A 17,206-nucleotide genomic window follows, 5' to 3' on the forward strand; every position below is an offset into this window, starting at 1 on the left:
GTTCTTGACTATTTGAGCAACCGTAACGGGATTTCGATAAAGATCTTCTTTCCCGCCTGCATGAACAACCCGAACACAAACTTCTCTTGATTTTCGGCTGCTCCCAGTAGAAAAGGAGTCATCTTTAACCTCTTTACGGTTTCTTGAATCATTTTTGTCCAAAGATTGGACTCCAAAGAGTGAACTTATACACCCTTTAAGCATTTCAAGAAACTAAGCTCCCATTGCTGACAACTCAATCATTATAAACCAATAAAAACCGTCTTTTTAGTTTTTATTTGGGATCTTTCTTCTTGTTTCTAGTGTTCATAGCCGGCCAGTTTGTTAAAACCAAAGTTTTGGCCAGGGGTGTTCTTCGGGTCAGGTTTCTTCGGGTGAGTTTCTTGGGTTTCGGGTTTTCGGGTCAGGTTCTTCAAGTTAATTTTTCAGGTTTCGGGTTAGCTTTGTGGGTTTCGGGTTTTTCGGGTTAGCTTTGCGAGTTTCGGGTTTTTTTCGGGTTTCAAAGTTTTAAATCCAGACCTGAAACCCAACCCAAATCTCACACGGTTACTTCGGGTTCGGGTAATTCGGGTTGGGTTAATAGGGTTTCGAGTATCCTAAGGGAAAAAGAAACTACATTGCTAAATTTAAATGCGGCATATTCTTCTTTACTCGTAATGTAAATAAACCAAAAACACAAATAAACCGATAAAACCGGAAAAAAAAATCTATATATGGTTTTAAATTTATTCGGGTTTTTCTGGTTGACCCGCAACCTAGAATTCTGACCCAAGAATAAACCCCATATACTTCGGTTCGGTCTAGCCTTTTCTCGGGTTCGGATTTCTCGGGTCAAGTTAGTTCGGGTTTGGGTACGGGTTTTCTCGGGTTGGGTTTCGGGTTTCAGGTAAAAGTGCCAGCTCTAGTTTGGCTAATCTTTGTAAACATCAACTCGTCAAAAGTAACTTATGGGTTTAAATCTTTGCCAGTTTTGTAAACACATCCGAGTACTCGTATCATACTCCCAAAGACCAGACGCCACTTGGCGTTCTAGCTTCTTTTGTCTCCCACTAATCCAATTATTATGAAGTACAAAACAACCTATATTCATGCACGTTGATGACACGTTACTTGAGTCCCATAGGTCTCGGTAGGCCCCGTTTGGGAACAGATTTCGGTCCAAGAAATGCACGGTGAGATTTGTTTCGGGTTCTTGACACGTGTCATCATCTAGACGGTACGATCCGTTAAACCCACACAATGTATCATAAAAGCTTGGTTGTTCTGAAAGATTTGATAAAGATGCATGCTTTACAACTTTTTTTAAAGCAGCAATTGTTGTAGTATCCGAGTGAGCATAGTAAAAGCCCGAGTTTAGGCGCCTAGGTAAATTTATTGGACCTACACACAAGAGTAGAGTAGGTAACATTTTAAGTATATAAATGTAGAAAATACTGATGAGCAATTTCGATCCATTTACTTACGAACGGGACGATTCGGGTTATATTTAATCTCTAATGGGCCAAAGGGATAAGTTTAAATAAACTAGCATAATTCAAAGAAAGTGCACTTTTGGCGCATAAAATGTCCTGAATTATATAATTTCATCATCATCATCATCATCATCATCGTACTCAGTATATCCCACCAATAGCAATGCTATGGTAGGGTCTGAGGAGGGTAAGATGTAGACAGCCTTACCTCTATTCCATAGGGATAGAGAGGCTGCTTCCGGTGAGACCCCCGGCTCGATAGTAGTTTTGAATCAAGCCTTGGACATAAGACACATAACACTCAATCATCGGGACACCGGCTGATTGGTGCATGTGCCCTTGTCTTTCGGCTATCAACACCACCACATGATGCCTGATTAACCTTCCGCCACTTTTAACGTTATTTTCACGTGATTAGTAAAATAACGTCAAAATTAGTGCAATTTTACTTTTGCCCACCCAAGGGTTCACACATATATACATTATATGTGCGCACCGCAAGCAGGGCGTCTGAATTATATAATTTAAAAATATTAAATTATTATTGAAATAATTTAAGTTTTTTCGTCATAGTTGACACAATATTTATCTATAAAAACATATAAATTAAAAAAATCTGTTTTAGCCTGAAAATCCCGCATCATTTTAATTTTTAACCTACGCAGTCGATATCACCGATATAATATATATCGGTTATCGGTCCCTTGGTAAAATATCGGTACCGACAATGTCGCTGATATTGACCGATGTTTTACTGATATTGGACCGATATTCCCGATATCAGTGTTTTAAGTCTTAATTATCAAATTTTAGTGATCAATGTTAGTGTTTTAAGTCTTAATCAGTTCCTACTTGCTACGATTGTTAGTGTTTTGCAAGCAGCAAAAGCTTAATTTGTTAATGGTAGGAGAGTATACTGAATTATTAGTGTTATCATGTAAAATATATGAATTTTACATGACACTAAAATTACCAATATCTCACTGCGATAACCGATATCTCAATACTGGTACTTGACCGATATCCGATATTTTTCCGCATTAACTGCTTAGATTTTAACTTAAACTTAGAGGGTGTTCTCAAAACTAATTATTTGACAACCCTACATATGTATTACAAGATACTATAAATAGACCACATTTGCATATAATTTGCAACATAATCTATGGACATGTTAATTTGAAAGTATATTATTTAATCTTAAAAGTTCAATGTCATCATTATCGTACTCAGTATATCCCACCAATAGCAAAGCTATGGTAGGGTATGAGGAGAGTAAGATGTAGGCAGCCTTACCTCTACCCCGTAGGAATAGAGAGGCTGCTTCCGGTGAGACCCCCGGCTCAATAGTAGTTTTGCACCAAGCCTTGGACATAAGCCACATAACACTCAACCATCAGGAGACCGGCCGATTGGTGCATGTACCATTGTCTTTCGGCTATCAACGCCACCACATGATGCCTGATTAACCTTCCGCCACTTTTAACATTATTTTCACGAGATTATTAAAATAACGTCAAAACTAGTGCAATTTCACTTTTGCCCACCAGAGGGTTCACACATATATGCATTATATGCGCGAACCGCAAGCAGGGTGCCTTAAAAGTTAAATGTATGATCACTAAAATTGTTATAGACGAATTGCTTAAAACACAAACCTGTGATTTTGTATTCATCAGACTGAGCCACAAAAACTGCAGGACCGAAGGCGGTAAGCAGTGGCAACGGATTTTTAAACCAAAAAACATCAACATCACTCATTAGTACATTGTATCCCAGCTTCAAAATTTCCAAAACTACCCTTGAATTCACTTTTGTTACCCTTTGAAAGCAGTTTGTTCCAAAGTGACAGTCATCATAGCTGATGTTGCTTGGAGCTAATATATCCCTAAAAACAGGCAATCCCTACACAACTTACATAATATATATTACTTTAGATATATAAAGATTAGAGGTCGCAAGATGGACGGGTCCCTCGAGTTTTGTTATGGGTCAAAACGGTTCGGGTCAAGTTGACCAGTAAATACTTTTTTGGTCCATATTTAAATTTTATGAGAAATGATTAATGTGTTAATTATGAGTAGTTAATGAAAAACTAATTATATTACAATAATATTATTAGATGTTGTATTCAGGTCAAGTTATACTACAAAGAGAGAGAAAAATGAGAAGGATCTGTGGCCACAAAAAAACCCCGCTAAAAAAATAATAAATTAATACAAAAAATCCATAACTCAAAATATAAAAAAATGAAAAAAGTAAAAAAAAAAAACTAAAATGTTTCTCCTTCAGAAAAAAAAAAACACTGTGTTGAGGAAAAAGATCATTGTCTTTTAATTTATCATTGTGTTTTTTGTTTGTTTTTGTCATTGATTGTGTCTTTTTTCCTTGATATTGTGTTATATTACTCATCATTGCTCAGAATTGTGTTATATTATGCGATCTACTGTGTCTTTTTTTATTTATCAATGTGTTTTTTGTTTATTTTCGACATTGTGTCGTTTTCTTTTCTTTTATTTAACAAGAAAGACAGGGGAAACACTTTAGTTTATTTATTTTTTTAATTATATTTTGAGTTATGATTTTCTTTTTTTCTTGATTTTTTTTAGGGATTTCTTTTTTGTGGACACAAATCCTTCTCACACTTCTCATTTTTGTCTCCCTTTGTATTTTAACCTTTACCTTCATTAACAATAGACTTAGACATTGGCCGACTTTCAACCTCGTTGACATATTTGACCCGTCCCACTTTAATCTAGTTTTCGTTTAACCCGTTTGAGATAAAACACACCCGTATCAACCCATAAAAATCTAAACGAGTCAAACTCACCCCTTCTAATAAAGATCCAAATTTTGAACAATTATAGAAAGACTAACCTGCAAGACACCAAAGTCGTATGTTTCATCATCAAGGGCGCAAACTACAAAGTTTGAAACTTGAAGGAGGTGCAGCCTGCATACCCAACTCATTAACATATCTTTATAACTATATCCGGCAACCGCTAGTACAATCCTCTTATTGTCGTCTGCACGCATGGATAATAGAAGCTCTAAAGAAAATGGAAGGACTAATGGCTCTAATGACATCAAATCATTCTTTTTTAAGCATCCTACTGCCTTCCTCTCAAATGATTTTAATCCATCAAAACAACTAAAAAGTTTCTTATATTTCCTTAATCTAAACACGTCTAAACCATTAAAGCTTAGTCCTTCACTGGTTCGTAATGGATAAACAATGTTACTTGTAGTGTTTCCAAAATGATATCGTCCGTTACATATGAAAAGTTTAATCACATTGGAGTAATCGGCTTCACGAAACATTAACGATCCATACAAAGCTCTCAAATGGGAATTTCCTACACTTTCCCACTTTCTTGCTTCTATTTTCGGGCCGAGATTAATATTATTGACAAAGAAACTTGAGATGGTCAAACATGCATCAAACACGAACCTAAAGTTTGACGATGAAGCCTCGGTAATGATCCAATTGGTGTGAAAACCTTGTCCATACAAAAAAGGAGGTAAAACTCCGTTATGCAAAGGTATATCGATGTTATTCCACGCCATAATTATATTCATGTCGTCACAATGTTCCCGCCATCCAAGAGATAGAAATTCCTGCAACTAGTTAAGAGAGTAGAGATTTAATGGGAGTTTGGATGTGCATTTTGAAAGTGATTATGGTGTGGTGTTAAATATGGTTTAGGTGCATTTTGACATTGTAACAATCACTTTTTGTGTTGCTGAATGTTTGGAATTGGAAAATTATAAATATTTAAGTAATAGATGCAACAAGGGTAGGGGTGTAAACGAGCCATGTAGGTTCACGAGCTACTCGAGATTGGCACGTTAAAAGCTTGAATCAAGCCGAGCTTAAACGAAATCAAGCCTAAGCTTCACTTATTGAGCTCGAACTGGCTCGCGAGTCTATTGTTCATATAACTTTTATTTAATGTATAATAATATAAAATTATGATAAATATTAACTAAACAAAAAATTATGTTATATACAAAAGTTATAACTAAAAAATATATAAATTGATTAAAAAAGTATATAAAATAATTAATAAATAATAAATAAGCTGAGCTTGAGCTTGAGCTTGAGCTTGAGCTTGAGCTGAGCTTGAGCCGAGCTTGGAAAAACGACTCACGAGCAGAGCTCAAGCCTAGTTGAGCTTGGGCTCGGCTTCACCCCTAAACAAGGATATATGAGTAACTTTATTTACATTTTGATATCATCTTCCTACCTTTTCTGTTTTAATCCTTTGACTGTTGTCTCCTATCCAATGTTGTCCATATGCATCCAACTGAAACGAGAAATCCGATATGTTTCTTGATGAAACAAATAGGATCCAATCATGGTCAAGCTTATGAACAAAACTTAATGTCGAAATGAAGTCTGGAAAAAGAATGGTTTCTGAGTCCATCAAAACAGATATATCGGAATCCGATGCTTGTGCTCTTGCAACCATTGAATGAAAGAAGGGAGTACCTAAAAATCTAGGCACATAAATAAAATGTAAAATTTCCTACACTTGTACTCATTATATCATATAACCATGCATTTAACTCTAGTTATAAATGAAGCTCAAGATTAAAGGTGTGATATGGAAGTGACTCGATAATATGGATCAAAATACAATAATCAGTTGATTAAAGATAGTGATATGCAAGTATATTTACATGTATCTCAATAAGTTTCTACCAATGTTTCCTAAAAATTCAATTAATATGACACTAAATAAACATAAAGACATAACAAAGATCATATTTTACCCGAAAACTCAAATCTGATTATTATTATTATTATTTGAACGGCCAACAAACAGACGAAAGATCCTTTTTTGGCTCTCTCTTTAGCCCTATGTCTCTTATCCCTAGGAGGTCTTCCTCCGAGAATTGCCTAGGTACTCCGTACGGGGTGACCCAATGGCAAAAGGCCACTGCCAGCTGGCCAAACCAAATACCTAAAGGGTGTTTGGGATTCCTTATTTTACCTCCTTATAACTTATAATAAGTTATAAGTTGGTGAAGATAAGCAATCCCAAACATCCCCCTAATAAGTTAAAGATTTACCTTGGATTATATAATATATTATTTTTAAGTTAAAATTTTTTTATATTATAATAAAATGATCCAATTACAATAGAGAGGCAGGTAAGCGCGCACCAAGCTGCGCTGCCACCCCTTTTGAATGGCAAAACCGATCCTACTGAACAATTTCATATATGAACAATTTATAAGATTTACATCTCATCAATGCAAATTTATGTATGCCATTAAGTTAAAAGCTATAAAAATGAAAACTTTAAGCGAATTGAGAACGGCTTACGTGTAATCGATGTTGGGTTCAACAGAAACCCTAGAATGATGCCCAAAAGACTCTGCAAATGAGAACACAGAAGAATCTTGACTAAACAGAACAACTCTAATGTCTTGTGATAAATCAAGCCATGATCTAACAGCTAAAGACTGTTTACTCCCAATCCACCCAATAAAAGGCCTAGCAGCTGCAAATATTGTAACAGTGGGTCCCACTGAATTAGCAAGATTCTTGATTTGCTCATCTTTAGTGAAAGAAGATGGTGGTATTTGAGTAGTGGCATAGAAAGAGATTAATATTAAGACAAACCCACATAGCCAAACCATTAGTAATCCTATCTTTAGTGCTTGTGAATAAAAAGTTGCCATTTTTACACTAAGTTTCTTGATGGGTTTGATCAAGAAATGATTTTTTTTAAGATTTGAGATGGGTTTGATCAAGAAATGATTTTTTTTAAAGATTTGACATGGGTTTGATCAAGAAATGAAATTTATTAAAGATTTGAGATGGGTTTGATCAAAAAATGCCATTTGAGATGAATTTGAAAAAAATAATCAAACTTTTTAAGGCTTTTTATGGCAACTCATGTAAAGAATGAAAATGGGTATTTGAAAAGTGTGATTTTTGTTGCAAATAATGTGTGAAAAAGATTGAAAAAAAGTGAAGCCACACCATTAATAATCCAATATTTAGTGCTTTTGAATGAAAAGTTACCATTTTTAGACAAAATTGAGGCAAATTAGTCTAAATTTCTTGATGGGTTTGATCAAGAAATGAATTTGACTAAAGATTTGAGATGGGTATGATCAAAAAATGCCATTTGAGATGAATTTGAAGAAAATAATCAAACTTCTTTAAGGCTTTTTATGGCAACTCATGTAAAGAATGAAAATGGGTATTTGAAAAGTGTGATTCTTGTTGCAAAAAATGTGTAAAAAGATTGGAAAAAATGAAGCTTCTTTGGTGTGAAAAATGAACCATCATAGCCAAACCATTAATAATCCAGTCTTTATTGCTTTTAAATGCAAAATTACCATTTTTTACACAATTTCTTGATGGGTTTGATCAAGAAATGAAAAATTTTAAATAGCTGAGATGGGTTTTTGAAAAGTGTGATTCCTGATGCAAAAATGTGTGAAAAAGATAGAAAAAGAGTGAAGCTTTAACTGAAAAATGAAGCTTCTTTGGTATGAGAAACGAACCACCATAGCCACCGGAAAAGGAGACATGTGAGAGTTGACATGGAGTAGGCAAGCCACCACCCACTCATAGTCTCCGGGTCAAACCATAATCCAACTTCTACCATTATCAAATGGTGTTTATTATTATTATTATTATTATTATTATTTTGTATCATTAATTTTAATACATGATTACATAATGTTTTTAGTAAAAGTTAAATATATCGTTATGATGTTTTTATTTTTATTTATAAAATTTTATAAAAAAACGAGTGATGTAATTTTATTTAACTACAAGAAAGTCGCTTCTAAAAAAATTGTAATTTTATTTGAGTCTATTTTGTAAGAGTTACATTATCATATGATAAAAATGAAGTACATTGTAAATTTAAATACAATTTAAATAAGCATCATGTATGAAAGTTATAAAGAATCAACTTAATGAAAATATTTTAGTACAGTTATAAATAGTATCATGTCATATGCTATATTACAATACATATTAAAGAACGAGTTTTGAATCCCGTGCACTTCCTGAATGGACCGCATATAAACATTTATGACTTTCGTCTTTTTTTTCTTCTCCCCTAAGACAGAGAGACGACACATAGGGTATCAGAATTTGATCTCATTTGGTTATCGTTACGTCAAGAAATTCATTCAGAGGCATAGAGGAAGAGGAGGCCGGCGACGAAATCAACAACGAAGAGAGAAGCGGAGGATGAACAGTCATGACATTGTGTGGGAAAGCCATAAGTTCGTAATCTTCGATGGTGGGTATTCGACCCTCTCATATTTGAATCTCCCAACCCTGACTATGGCGAAATTTCACAGGCAACGATTTCTTTATTGGATTTATTTAACCATAGGGTTTCGTTTTGTTATTGGGTTTCTGTAACTTTAATTAAGATATTTTATATATCCAATCTAGACTTAAAAAAGAATGTCTTTCGTAAGAGAAAAACAGAAAGTATGTTAGTTTTTTATAGTATTACCCCTTTACTAAAATATTTAAATTTTCAATACACAAGTTTTGATATAGATATAAACAAACACATTACTATTTTTGTTTCATTGCTTTCACTAGAATAATAATAAACATCTCCAAGTTGCTTCAAAGTTCAAGGTTACAAAATTAATAAATGCATTAACATACCAGACTTGCAAACAGAAAAGGAGTTCTACAATCTACATATCATCAGCAAATGGTCTATCATGGCTTAGGAGAAAACACAAAATTAGCCTCGCCGTCGTAACAACACTTCGAACGATAAAGACCATTTAAGAAACTTGCATATTAAACACTCGTTTATTCTCCTTTTTTACACGTTCGAACCAATGGGGTCTCTCTAATCCATATAAGATAGCTACGTAGCATGCCAACCGGATTAGTCAACATTGGTCGACCCTCAAAAGCTGTCAGAAAATAAGCACGCAAAGTGTAATCTTCATGCTATCATCTTCAGGTCCTGGATCTTGACCGTGACCTCAACCTCCTCCTTTCTCTGCATCGACACAATTGACCAGCTTGTAAGTCAGAGAACATAAAAGTCAACACATTTGACCAAATGTTCAGACCGGTTTCTTTTGGTTATATTATGAATAAAAGGTTCTTGTCATACATACCTGGTGGTTTCAAGAGAAGAATAGTTAGATTGCCTGCGGTGAGAACGCTTGCTAGGAGACCTTGACACTTGTCTAGAAATCAAACATCATCCCATATGATATAATATCATCTATTATGCATATAAAACATTTGTTTTTTTTTTCGCTAATGATAAACCTTAATGATGTTGATGACAAGGTGGTTGTGGTGATAATATATAGCCGCCGCTATTATTAAACAACATATTATAAATTGAGCTAACATGCACATTATATTTTGAGCCTTGATGTCAATTTCATGTTTTTTAAATACTATGAAACGTTCTCCTACATAACATAACTCTGATAACAAAAGACTAAACAAATTAGTATTGTAAGCTAGGTGATTTAAAAAAACATGCCTAGTCAAAAAAAGAGCAATAAAATATATGTATACACATATATATGTATGTGTATATATACTGCATGCACACTTCTACCTGCATAATTCGGTACTATTCTAAATAGTAAGGTATCATTAAGAAAAGGTAGAATAGAAAACAGCATGTCAAGCATGAGCAAGATTTTAAAATGACGGTATGTGTTTGGTGTCCAACTGAAGTTAGAAGTTAGAAATGATTAGTTCGATGGCAGTAAAATATGCTAATAACATGCCCTAAAAGAACGTGACATTAATCAATGGCGTGCATACTAAAAAGATAAGAGAGAGAAAATAGCTAAAACAAGTACCTTCTTGACCTCAAAGGAGATGGAGATAAATCACGTCTTCTAGAACGTACCTTCCTGCAAGATGTGAACTCAGAATGAGTAAAACTTGTATAAAAGAACAAAAGGTAAGTGTTACATATTGGTGTAATGAATATATTATACCTTCTTAAGTCATCAGAAGAGCTATCACTTGAACCACGAGCATGGCTAACCGAAGAGTTGTCCTTGCTGCTCCGCCCTCTCCCGCCAGGTGACGGAGAATGACGCCGCTTGTGTCGGCTCGAGTCACCATCGGGTTTATACTTTGATCGTTCATTCTTGTCATCTTTTTCTTTATCTCGTTTTCGACTATCTTCTTTGTCACGGGATCTTCTGTCCCTTTCTCTATCTTCTTTGTCACGGGGTCTTCTATCCCTTTCTCTATCTTCTTTGTCACGGGATCTTCTATTCCTTTCTCTCTCTTCTTTTTCTTCTTTGTCGCGGGATCTTTTCTCCTTTTCTCTATCTTCTTTGTCATGGGATCTTCTATCCCTTTCTCTCTCTTCTTTATCATTCTTGACTTCAGTTTTACCAACCCTTCTCCCTGAATTGTGATCCTCTATTTTCTCTTCAGAACCATTTCGATCTTCCTGTTTTGCCCTCTTCATGTTTCTTTCATCGTGGGTCCCACTATCCTCGTCTACCTTATTACGTTTCTTGTCCTTGTCACTCTTATCGGGCCCATTTTCAGAATCATCGTGTAATGAATTCTTAGCCTTAACACCATCTTCAATGACGCTCGGTTTTGACTTTGAAAAGTCAGAGCTATCTGGTTTGACTTTCTCCCCACTAGACTTATCATTATGAGACTCTGTAACTCCATTTGGGCCCACCTTATGGGAATCATTTTCTTCTAGAAGCTTCTTACCATGCACATCGACATCATCTACTTGTGAACTACCATTTTCTGACAGCTGGGCACGTGGCTTACTGCTAATGAAAGATGGAACAGACGGATTTTTAACATCTTTTTCTTCATCATCGTCGTCATCAGAAGCATAACTACCAAGTCCTAGAAGATCTCCAGGTGAGCTAGAAGTAGACTTCCCATTAGCATCGTCCACGTCAGCTCCTTTGGTATTGGCTGGAATTATGACCTTTGCAGTAGGTTTAGGAGTTATAACTGCTGAAGCATTATCAGCCTTACGTTCGACTGCATAACAAATACGTAATTACTTCACAGCATGCCACAACAATGATAAAGCAAGCAAATAAAGTCACAAATAACGCTAACCTTTTACGTTAAGATCGTCTTCTTCTAAAACCTTCGTAGCAATTTCATCAAATAGTTCATCTGTAACCTGATCAAAAGCATGCAGATCACTCTCTTAATAGCAAGCACCAAAAAATAAATTATAATGAAAACCATTATCGATTTTGATGCACACAAACTGCTTAAGCTTGAATGAGCAAGTATATTTGCGCACGTGAGCAATATTTGAAAAGTATTTCGATAACTAAAGCAACATCCTAAAACAAATACTTATAAAAGAATAGTTATTAGCATCTGTTTTGTTTCACCTTCAAAAGAACTTCAGTTAAGATGCGTTTTATTTCCTGGTTAACTGCAGCAGTTCTAGCAGCTTTGACATAATCCTACATAAGAAATGAAAGAAGGTAATCATAATATAACATATACAATAACTATAAGAAGCTCTAAAAAACAAAAATGTGCCGTGCATATGCAGAATAGAACCTCGTCATCGTCCTCTTCTTCTGTTGACCGAGCTGAGTCCATGTTTTTTCCACCCACCAGATCTCCTTTATAGTCCATAACTTCATCTTCATTAGACTCGGTGTCCTGTCTGGAAACCTCTGGGGCTGAACTACCAATAACTGCTTTCTTTTTTATAATTTCCTCTCTAAGCCAGTTTGGCACCGAAGCCTGAAGAGTCTCAGTTTCAGATAGAGTACAGAACAACCCGAGAAACAGAAAAAACTATGATGTGTTTCAATACCAATGGGTCAAAATTGAGAATTTTGTAAGAATAACAGGCTTTAGTAAATTCTTTTTAGTAAAGCAATTTAGAAGGCTTTATGCATTTGGACTACGATGTGTTTCAATACCAATGGGTCAAAATTGAGAATTTTGTAAGAATAACAGGCTGAAGTCTTTTTAGTAAAGCAATTTAGAAGGCTTTATGCATTTGGACTCATTAGAATAACTTTGACCTCAGATGATATACTCCGCACATTTGACTTTTGCCCTTTTCCTTTTTTATTAAATATTAATGCCAACCCTTTGACCAGTTAGAGATAAAACATAACCCAAAATCCCAAATCGAACCATTGGTATATAAACAAGTTAAAACTGCCACCTCTATTTAATTACCTTTTTAGGGCGCTCAGGAAACCCGGGTGTCCCATATGTATCACCATGAAATGCATTTGATGTCCCAATTGGAAATGTTGTGTTTGCAGATGGCATAGTTGGTTGGAAGCTTGATATTCTCCCAAAAGGCGTTGGATGCAAAGGAGCAGGAGAAGAAACACCCAAAGCAGGATCAGTCTGAACACAGAAACAAAATTTAAGGTTTCTGTATAAAATTATAGATAACACAAAAAGGCGGTTATGACTACTCAGAATTAAGATCAAAACCTGTTGAATTGTAGTGTGGACTGGAGGCATAGAATAAGGCATTCCAGGGACACCTGATTGCCCAAACGGACCAGGATCATGACCGTACCTCGGCGCAAAATCTAAAGGCTGATTGCTAAGATCAGATGCTGACTCGGCTGATAAGTTGTTATATGAATAATGAGGTTGTTCAACGGGAACCGATCTTTCATTAGGAGAAATTGATTGTTGGACTTGGTGTTGTGGAGCTGAAGCATATGCCATATGTGGTGGTTGATAAAAATTCCTGTTCATATCACTTGGCTCTTCTTTACCTGTCATTCAAATAAGAAATCACACACTGGAAGTGTTCACTGTTGTTGGTTCTAACTGTGAAGATGCAATCGTCTATTTATAATTTACTTAATTTAACCAAACACTTTCTTTTCTTTTAACAATGTCACGTAATAACGTGAAAAAAAAAATGAATCAGAAACTGTGATTCAGGTTAGTTCAGTTCCCAGTAATAACGTGAAAAAAAAAATGAATCAGAAACTGTTCTTCTTATCCTTTAGTATCTCCCAGAAAAATTTACCTGCAAGACCCATCATTCAAGAATCCTACTTCATATTCATAGACAATCTTCATCGCTCTAAACAAACTCGTAAAGTATCGTGTTCATAAGAAAAATGGGACTGAATGGAAAATATACAGTACAAAAACTGGAGAACAACACTTCTCTAAATTAGAAGGAAAAAGAGTGATTTCTCATAAACTACGAATGGCCAATTTCATGATATCAAAAATTAAGATAAGCCAACTTATCCAGCTCCATTCAGATTTTACCACTTTGTGATCCGTTCAATATATTTCGGTATAAGTAAATAAGATCTTATTAGAGAAACAAACAAAATGAGCCAATGCCAGATTTGGAGCATGTAAAGAGATCAGAAGGCAAAAAATACTGACTAGACATTCTTGAAAAAATTCTTCAATTCAACAAAAATTGTCAATGAATATTTACAATAACAGAAACTCCTTTACATTGAAGGTGATCGATTTACAAGGCCAATTATTTCCTCATGTCATAGACTCTTATCGAATGAATATGATTCCAAAACAAGACTTATAAGCCTTAACTGATGCATGGATGCATCCATAACAAAAGTATGATGTTTACGCATCATCATCAGTTTCACAACAAAGTTAAGCCACTTAAAACTACTGTTCATTGTAGCTGATGCTGAAGCAAATTTATGAAAATATCGGCCGTAAGCCCGCTGGGCATAGTCTTATAAGATAGTTTAGACTTGTGGTTTTATAAAACTACACAATAATATCAAGAAATCCTACCAGAAAAAGAAAACTACCATAGGTAGATAATAAAAAATAAAATGAAAGATGATATATGAAACTGCATAATTTTTCGTCACTCCGATATGACAAAGCAGATATGAGAAACAGCCATTTAATATAAAAAAAGAACATTTCAAACAACCTTCACAGTCACTTCACTGTTGTAATCCTATGATCGCATTTTATGCGTTCAATAAAAAACTTCTCCATAGTTTATAGAAGATTGATTGGTTATGGACTGACCATTAACTTTCTACAAATGCTATATGGATCCTTAACACAATGCAATATAATTGCTAGTAAACCAACCATTTAACAAAGATATATTTGCTAAATGACCAACAAGCCCAATAGCCTCCCCTATCATATTTGGCATGCTACTTAACACGATGACTTCGTCAGAATCAGTTACCCATTAAATTTTAAATGGACTTGAGTATTTTACAATATTTATCAGCTTTATATACGAAGATTGGCATAAAATAATCGGATCCAAAAGCACATCCAAAATTGGTATATGGTCATTAGGTAAAGATGCTGCCCCTGGTAAACTTAAAGCTATACAAAATGAAACTAACCCACTTACAAAATGAAACTAATACGCTGCAAGATATATACAAAAGATGGGCATCACAGAAGAGCATGAAATAGTGCACATATATCCTTGAAACAAGTATGTTGCCTGTTAAGAGTGTTAGATATATAATTTTACAAAGATAGAATAAGAAGGGGGTGAGTTAATAACATCTCGAATATCCTTGAATTGGTAAATAACCATACAGAATTGGTCCCACTTAAGGTTCAAAGTTTAACCTTCCCATATTACAGATTATGGATCACATTTTATTTAAGAAAACACTTAACTTGCGGTGAGATTAGATCAATCAGCATTAGTGATACAGGTGGTCCAACAGAAGTATAAGCAGCACTCTTTTAACAATTATGAGGAGTGTAGATACTCGACAAACATGGCCATGGTTTTCAGGTTACACGTTATTCTAAGTTCTTTTGACCTATTTGCAACTTAAGATGAGAACTGAAACGATGCTTTTCACATTAACTAATTTAGCATTTATAGGAAAGGGAGGAGACATAAAAAAAGAGAGAAAACTGATGAATCAACAAGCTTTCAGCAACAGTGTACATTTGGGGAAGAAAAGATAATAACTGAATGCAATTTATACGAAAGCATTTCTTCAAACAAGCTTCAGGAGCTAAACCAAAGACATCAGTTAACTCATTACCTGCAACAGAAGAATAACTAGAAGGTACCTCCAGCTGGTGAGCTGATACAATTGTAGGCGCAGTTTCTTGATGAGAATATACAGCAGCTGGATCCCGCAAATTCCCATCTCTGGCAGGATACGAATAATGTCCATCCGGGGCATATCCAGAACTAAAAGATGACGGCTCTTGCAGATGGTTTGCAGGTGGTCTAGGTGGCAGTGCAAAAGAAGATGGATATTGCTGGTAGCTTGATGGAGGAAGTGAATGTTGCTGATAATCCGAATTCAGTGGATATTGATTCTGGTGATTTGTTTCTTCCGGTGGATTGGCAGGTGCTGACTGTGAATGTTGATGTTGATGTTGGCCATCTGTTACAGCTTTTGAAGCTGCCCATGCTTTAGCCCTAGCAGCCCAATCATCTTCATTTCTGTTATGTGCTGCAACTGGAACATGTTGACAATCAGCACAAATATCTAGCTTGTTAATATGAGAAACGAACACACTCAACAAACTGCTCAGCGGGAAGGTAGTTTATGTTAGTTCGTTTAATAAATGATCTTACATGATCAAGGAATTTTGTTCGATTAACTAAACAAACGCGAACAGAGGCCATGTTTGTTCTGCTGTGTTTGTAAATGTCCGATAATGTGCTTATTTCTTCCGTTTATGTTTGCTCATTAAAGGTTTTAACTTTTTATATTTTTTAATTACTTCTCTAATCTTATCATATAGATTTAACCAAAATTATTAACAATAATTTTGCTTAATCTATATGATAAGATTATAAAAATTATTAAACCATGTAAAAAATCTTTAATGAACAAACATAAGCAGAAGAAAACAAACGCATTATCGAACATTTACAAAGACAACTGAACCAACATGGTCTCTGCTCGTGTTTGTTCATTTAGTTAATCGAATGAAACTCCTTGTTCATGTTAGTTTATTTATTAAACGAAACATAAACAAAAGAAAACAAACACATTATCGAGCGTTTACAAACACAATTGAACGAGCATAACCTCAGATCATGTTCATTCATTTACTTAATCAAACGAAATTCCGTGTTCATGTTAGTTTATTTATTAAACGAACGAACATAAACGAACTTCTCGCCTGACATATCTAGCTTATTAATATCAAGTAACAAAAAAATCGAACCTGAATAATCCCAACCTTGATGACTCCAGCTTTGATTACTCCACTCCTATAATAATAATAATAAAACAATCAGTAAACTATATATATAGCAATACTCTAAGCTCAAAGCATATTATACTGTAAGTCTGTAGCAACCTAGGGTTAGGTTAGGGTTTACCTGATTAACATTAGCATAATGAGCTGGCGGCGGCGGCATATGAGGTCTCGGAGTCACATAGTAATTGTAATTGTTCGAGCGATACGGCGGTGGCGGTGGCGGCGGCGGACGGTGGTGGTGGTCGGAGTGTGGGGCCCAATGTGACGTAGGAGGTGACGGCGACTGGAATTGAGCGGTGTACCAGGTACCTGGAGGTGGAGGAACTGGTTGTTGTGGTGGTGGTTGTTGAGATTCCGGTGGTGGTCTGGTGTAACGGAAGTCCATTTGATGGTTAAATTAGGGTTTGGTTGTGTGTTTGATTGATTGATGGTTTAATTGTGTTGTGATTTGACGGTTGTGGGTTAACGGCGTGTGAAGAATAAGGTGGACGGTAACGGAGATGTAAACGGTGGTGATCGGAGAACGGAAAACGTGAAAATG

General features: G+C 35.3%; 2 protein-coding genes across 2 annotated transcripts; both read right to left on the reverse strand.

Annotated features, from left to right (window-relative positions):
* Positions 1 to 934: 934 nt before the first annotated feature.
* LOC143613677 (beta-arabinofuranosyltransferase RAY1-like) lies at positions 935 to 7,163 on the reverse strand. The gene is made up of 5 exons (XM_077087325.1): positions 6,805 to 7,163; positions 5,720 to 5,972; positions 4,350 to 5,096; positions 3,131 to 3,377; positions 935 to 1,380 (listed from the first exon to the last, which is right to left on the reverse strand). Exons 1-5 carry the CDS (start codon positions 7,161 to 7,163, stop codon positions 935 to 937), a joined length of 2,052 nt encoding a protein of 683 aa, XP_076943440.1.
* Positions 7,164 to 9,438: 2,275 nt separating this feature from the next.
* LOC143613673 (uncharacterized) lies at positions 9,439 to 17,050 on the reverse strand. The gene is made up of 12 exons (XM_077087321.1): positions 16,787 to 17,050; positions 16,630 to 16,675; positions 15,486 to 15,911; positions 12,928 to 13,220; positions 12,661 to 12,837; positions 12,025 to 12,213; positions 11,850 to 11,924; positions 11,563 to 11,629; positions 10,452 to 11,481; positions 10,311 to 10,364; positions 9,603 to 9,674; positions 9,439 to 9,481 (listed from the first exon to the last, which is right to left on the reverse strand). Exons 1-12 carry the CDS (start codon positions 17,048 to 17,050, stop codon positions 9,439 to 9,441), a joined length of 2,736 nt encoding a protein of 911 aa, XP_076943436.1.
* Positions 17,051 to 17,206: the final 156 nt, after the last annotated feature.

This window comes from Bidens hawaiensis, unplaced genomic scaffold (genome assembly GCF_021521415.1).
Source record: "Bidens hawaiensis isolate Kalapana, Puna unplaced genomic scaffold, B.hawaiensis_p1.1 tig00038015_1, whole genome shotgun sequence".
NCBI lineage: Eukaryota > Viridiplantae > Streptophyta > Magnoliopsida > Asterales > Asteraceae > Bidens > Bidens hawaiensis.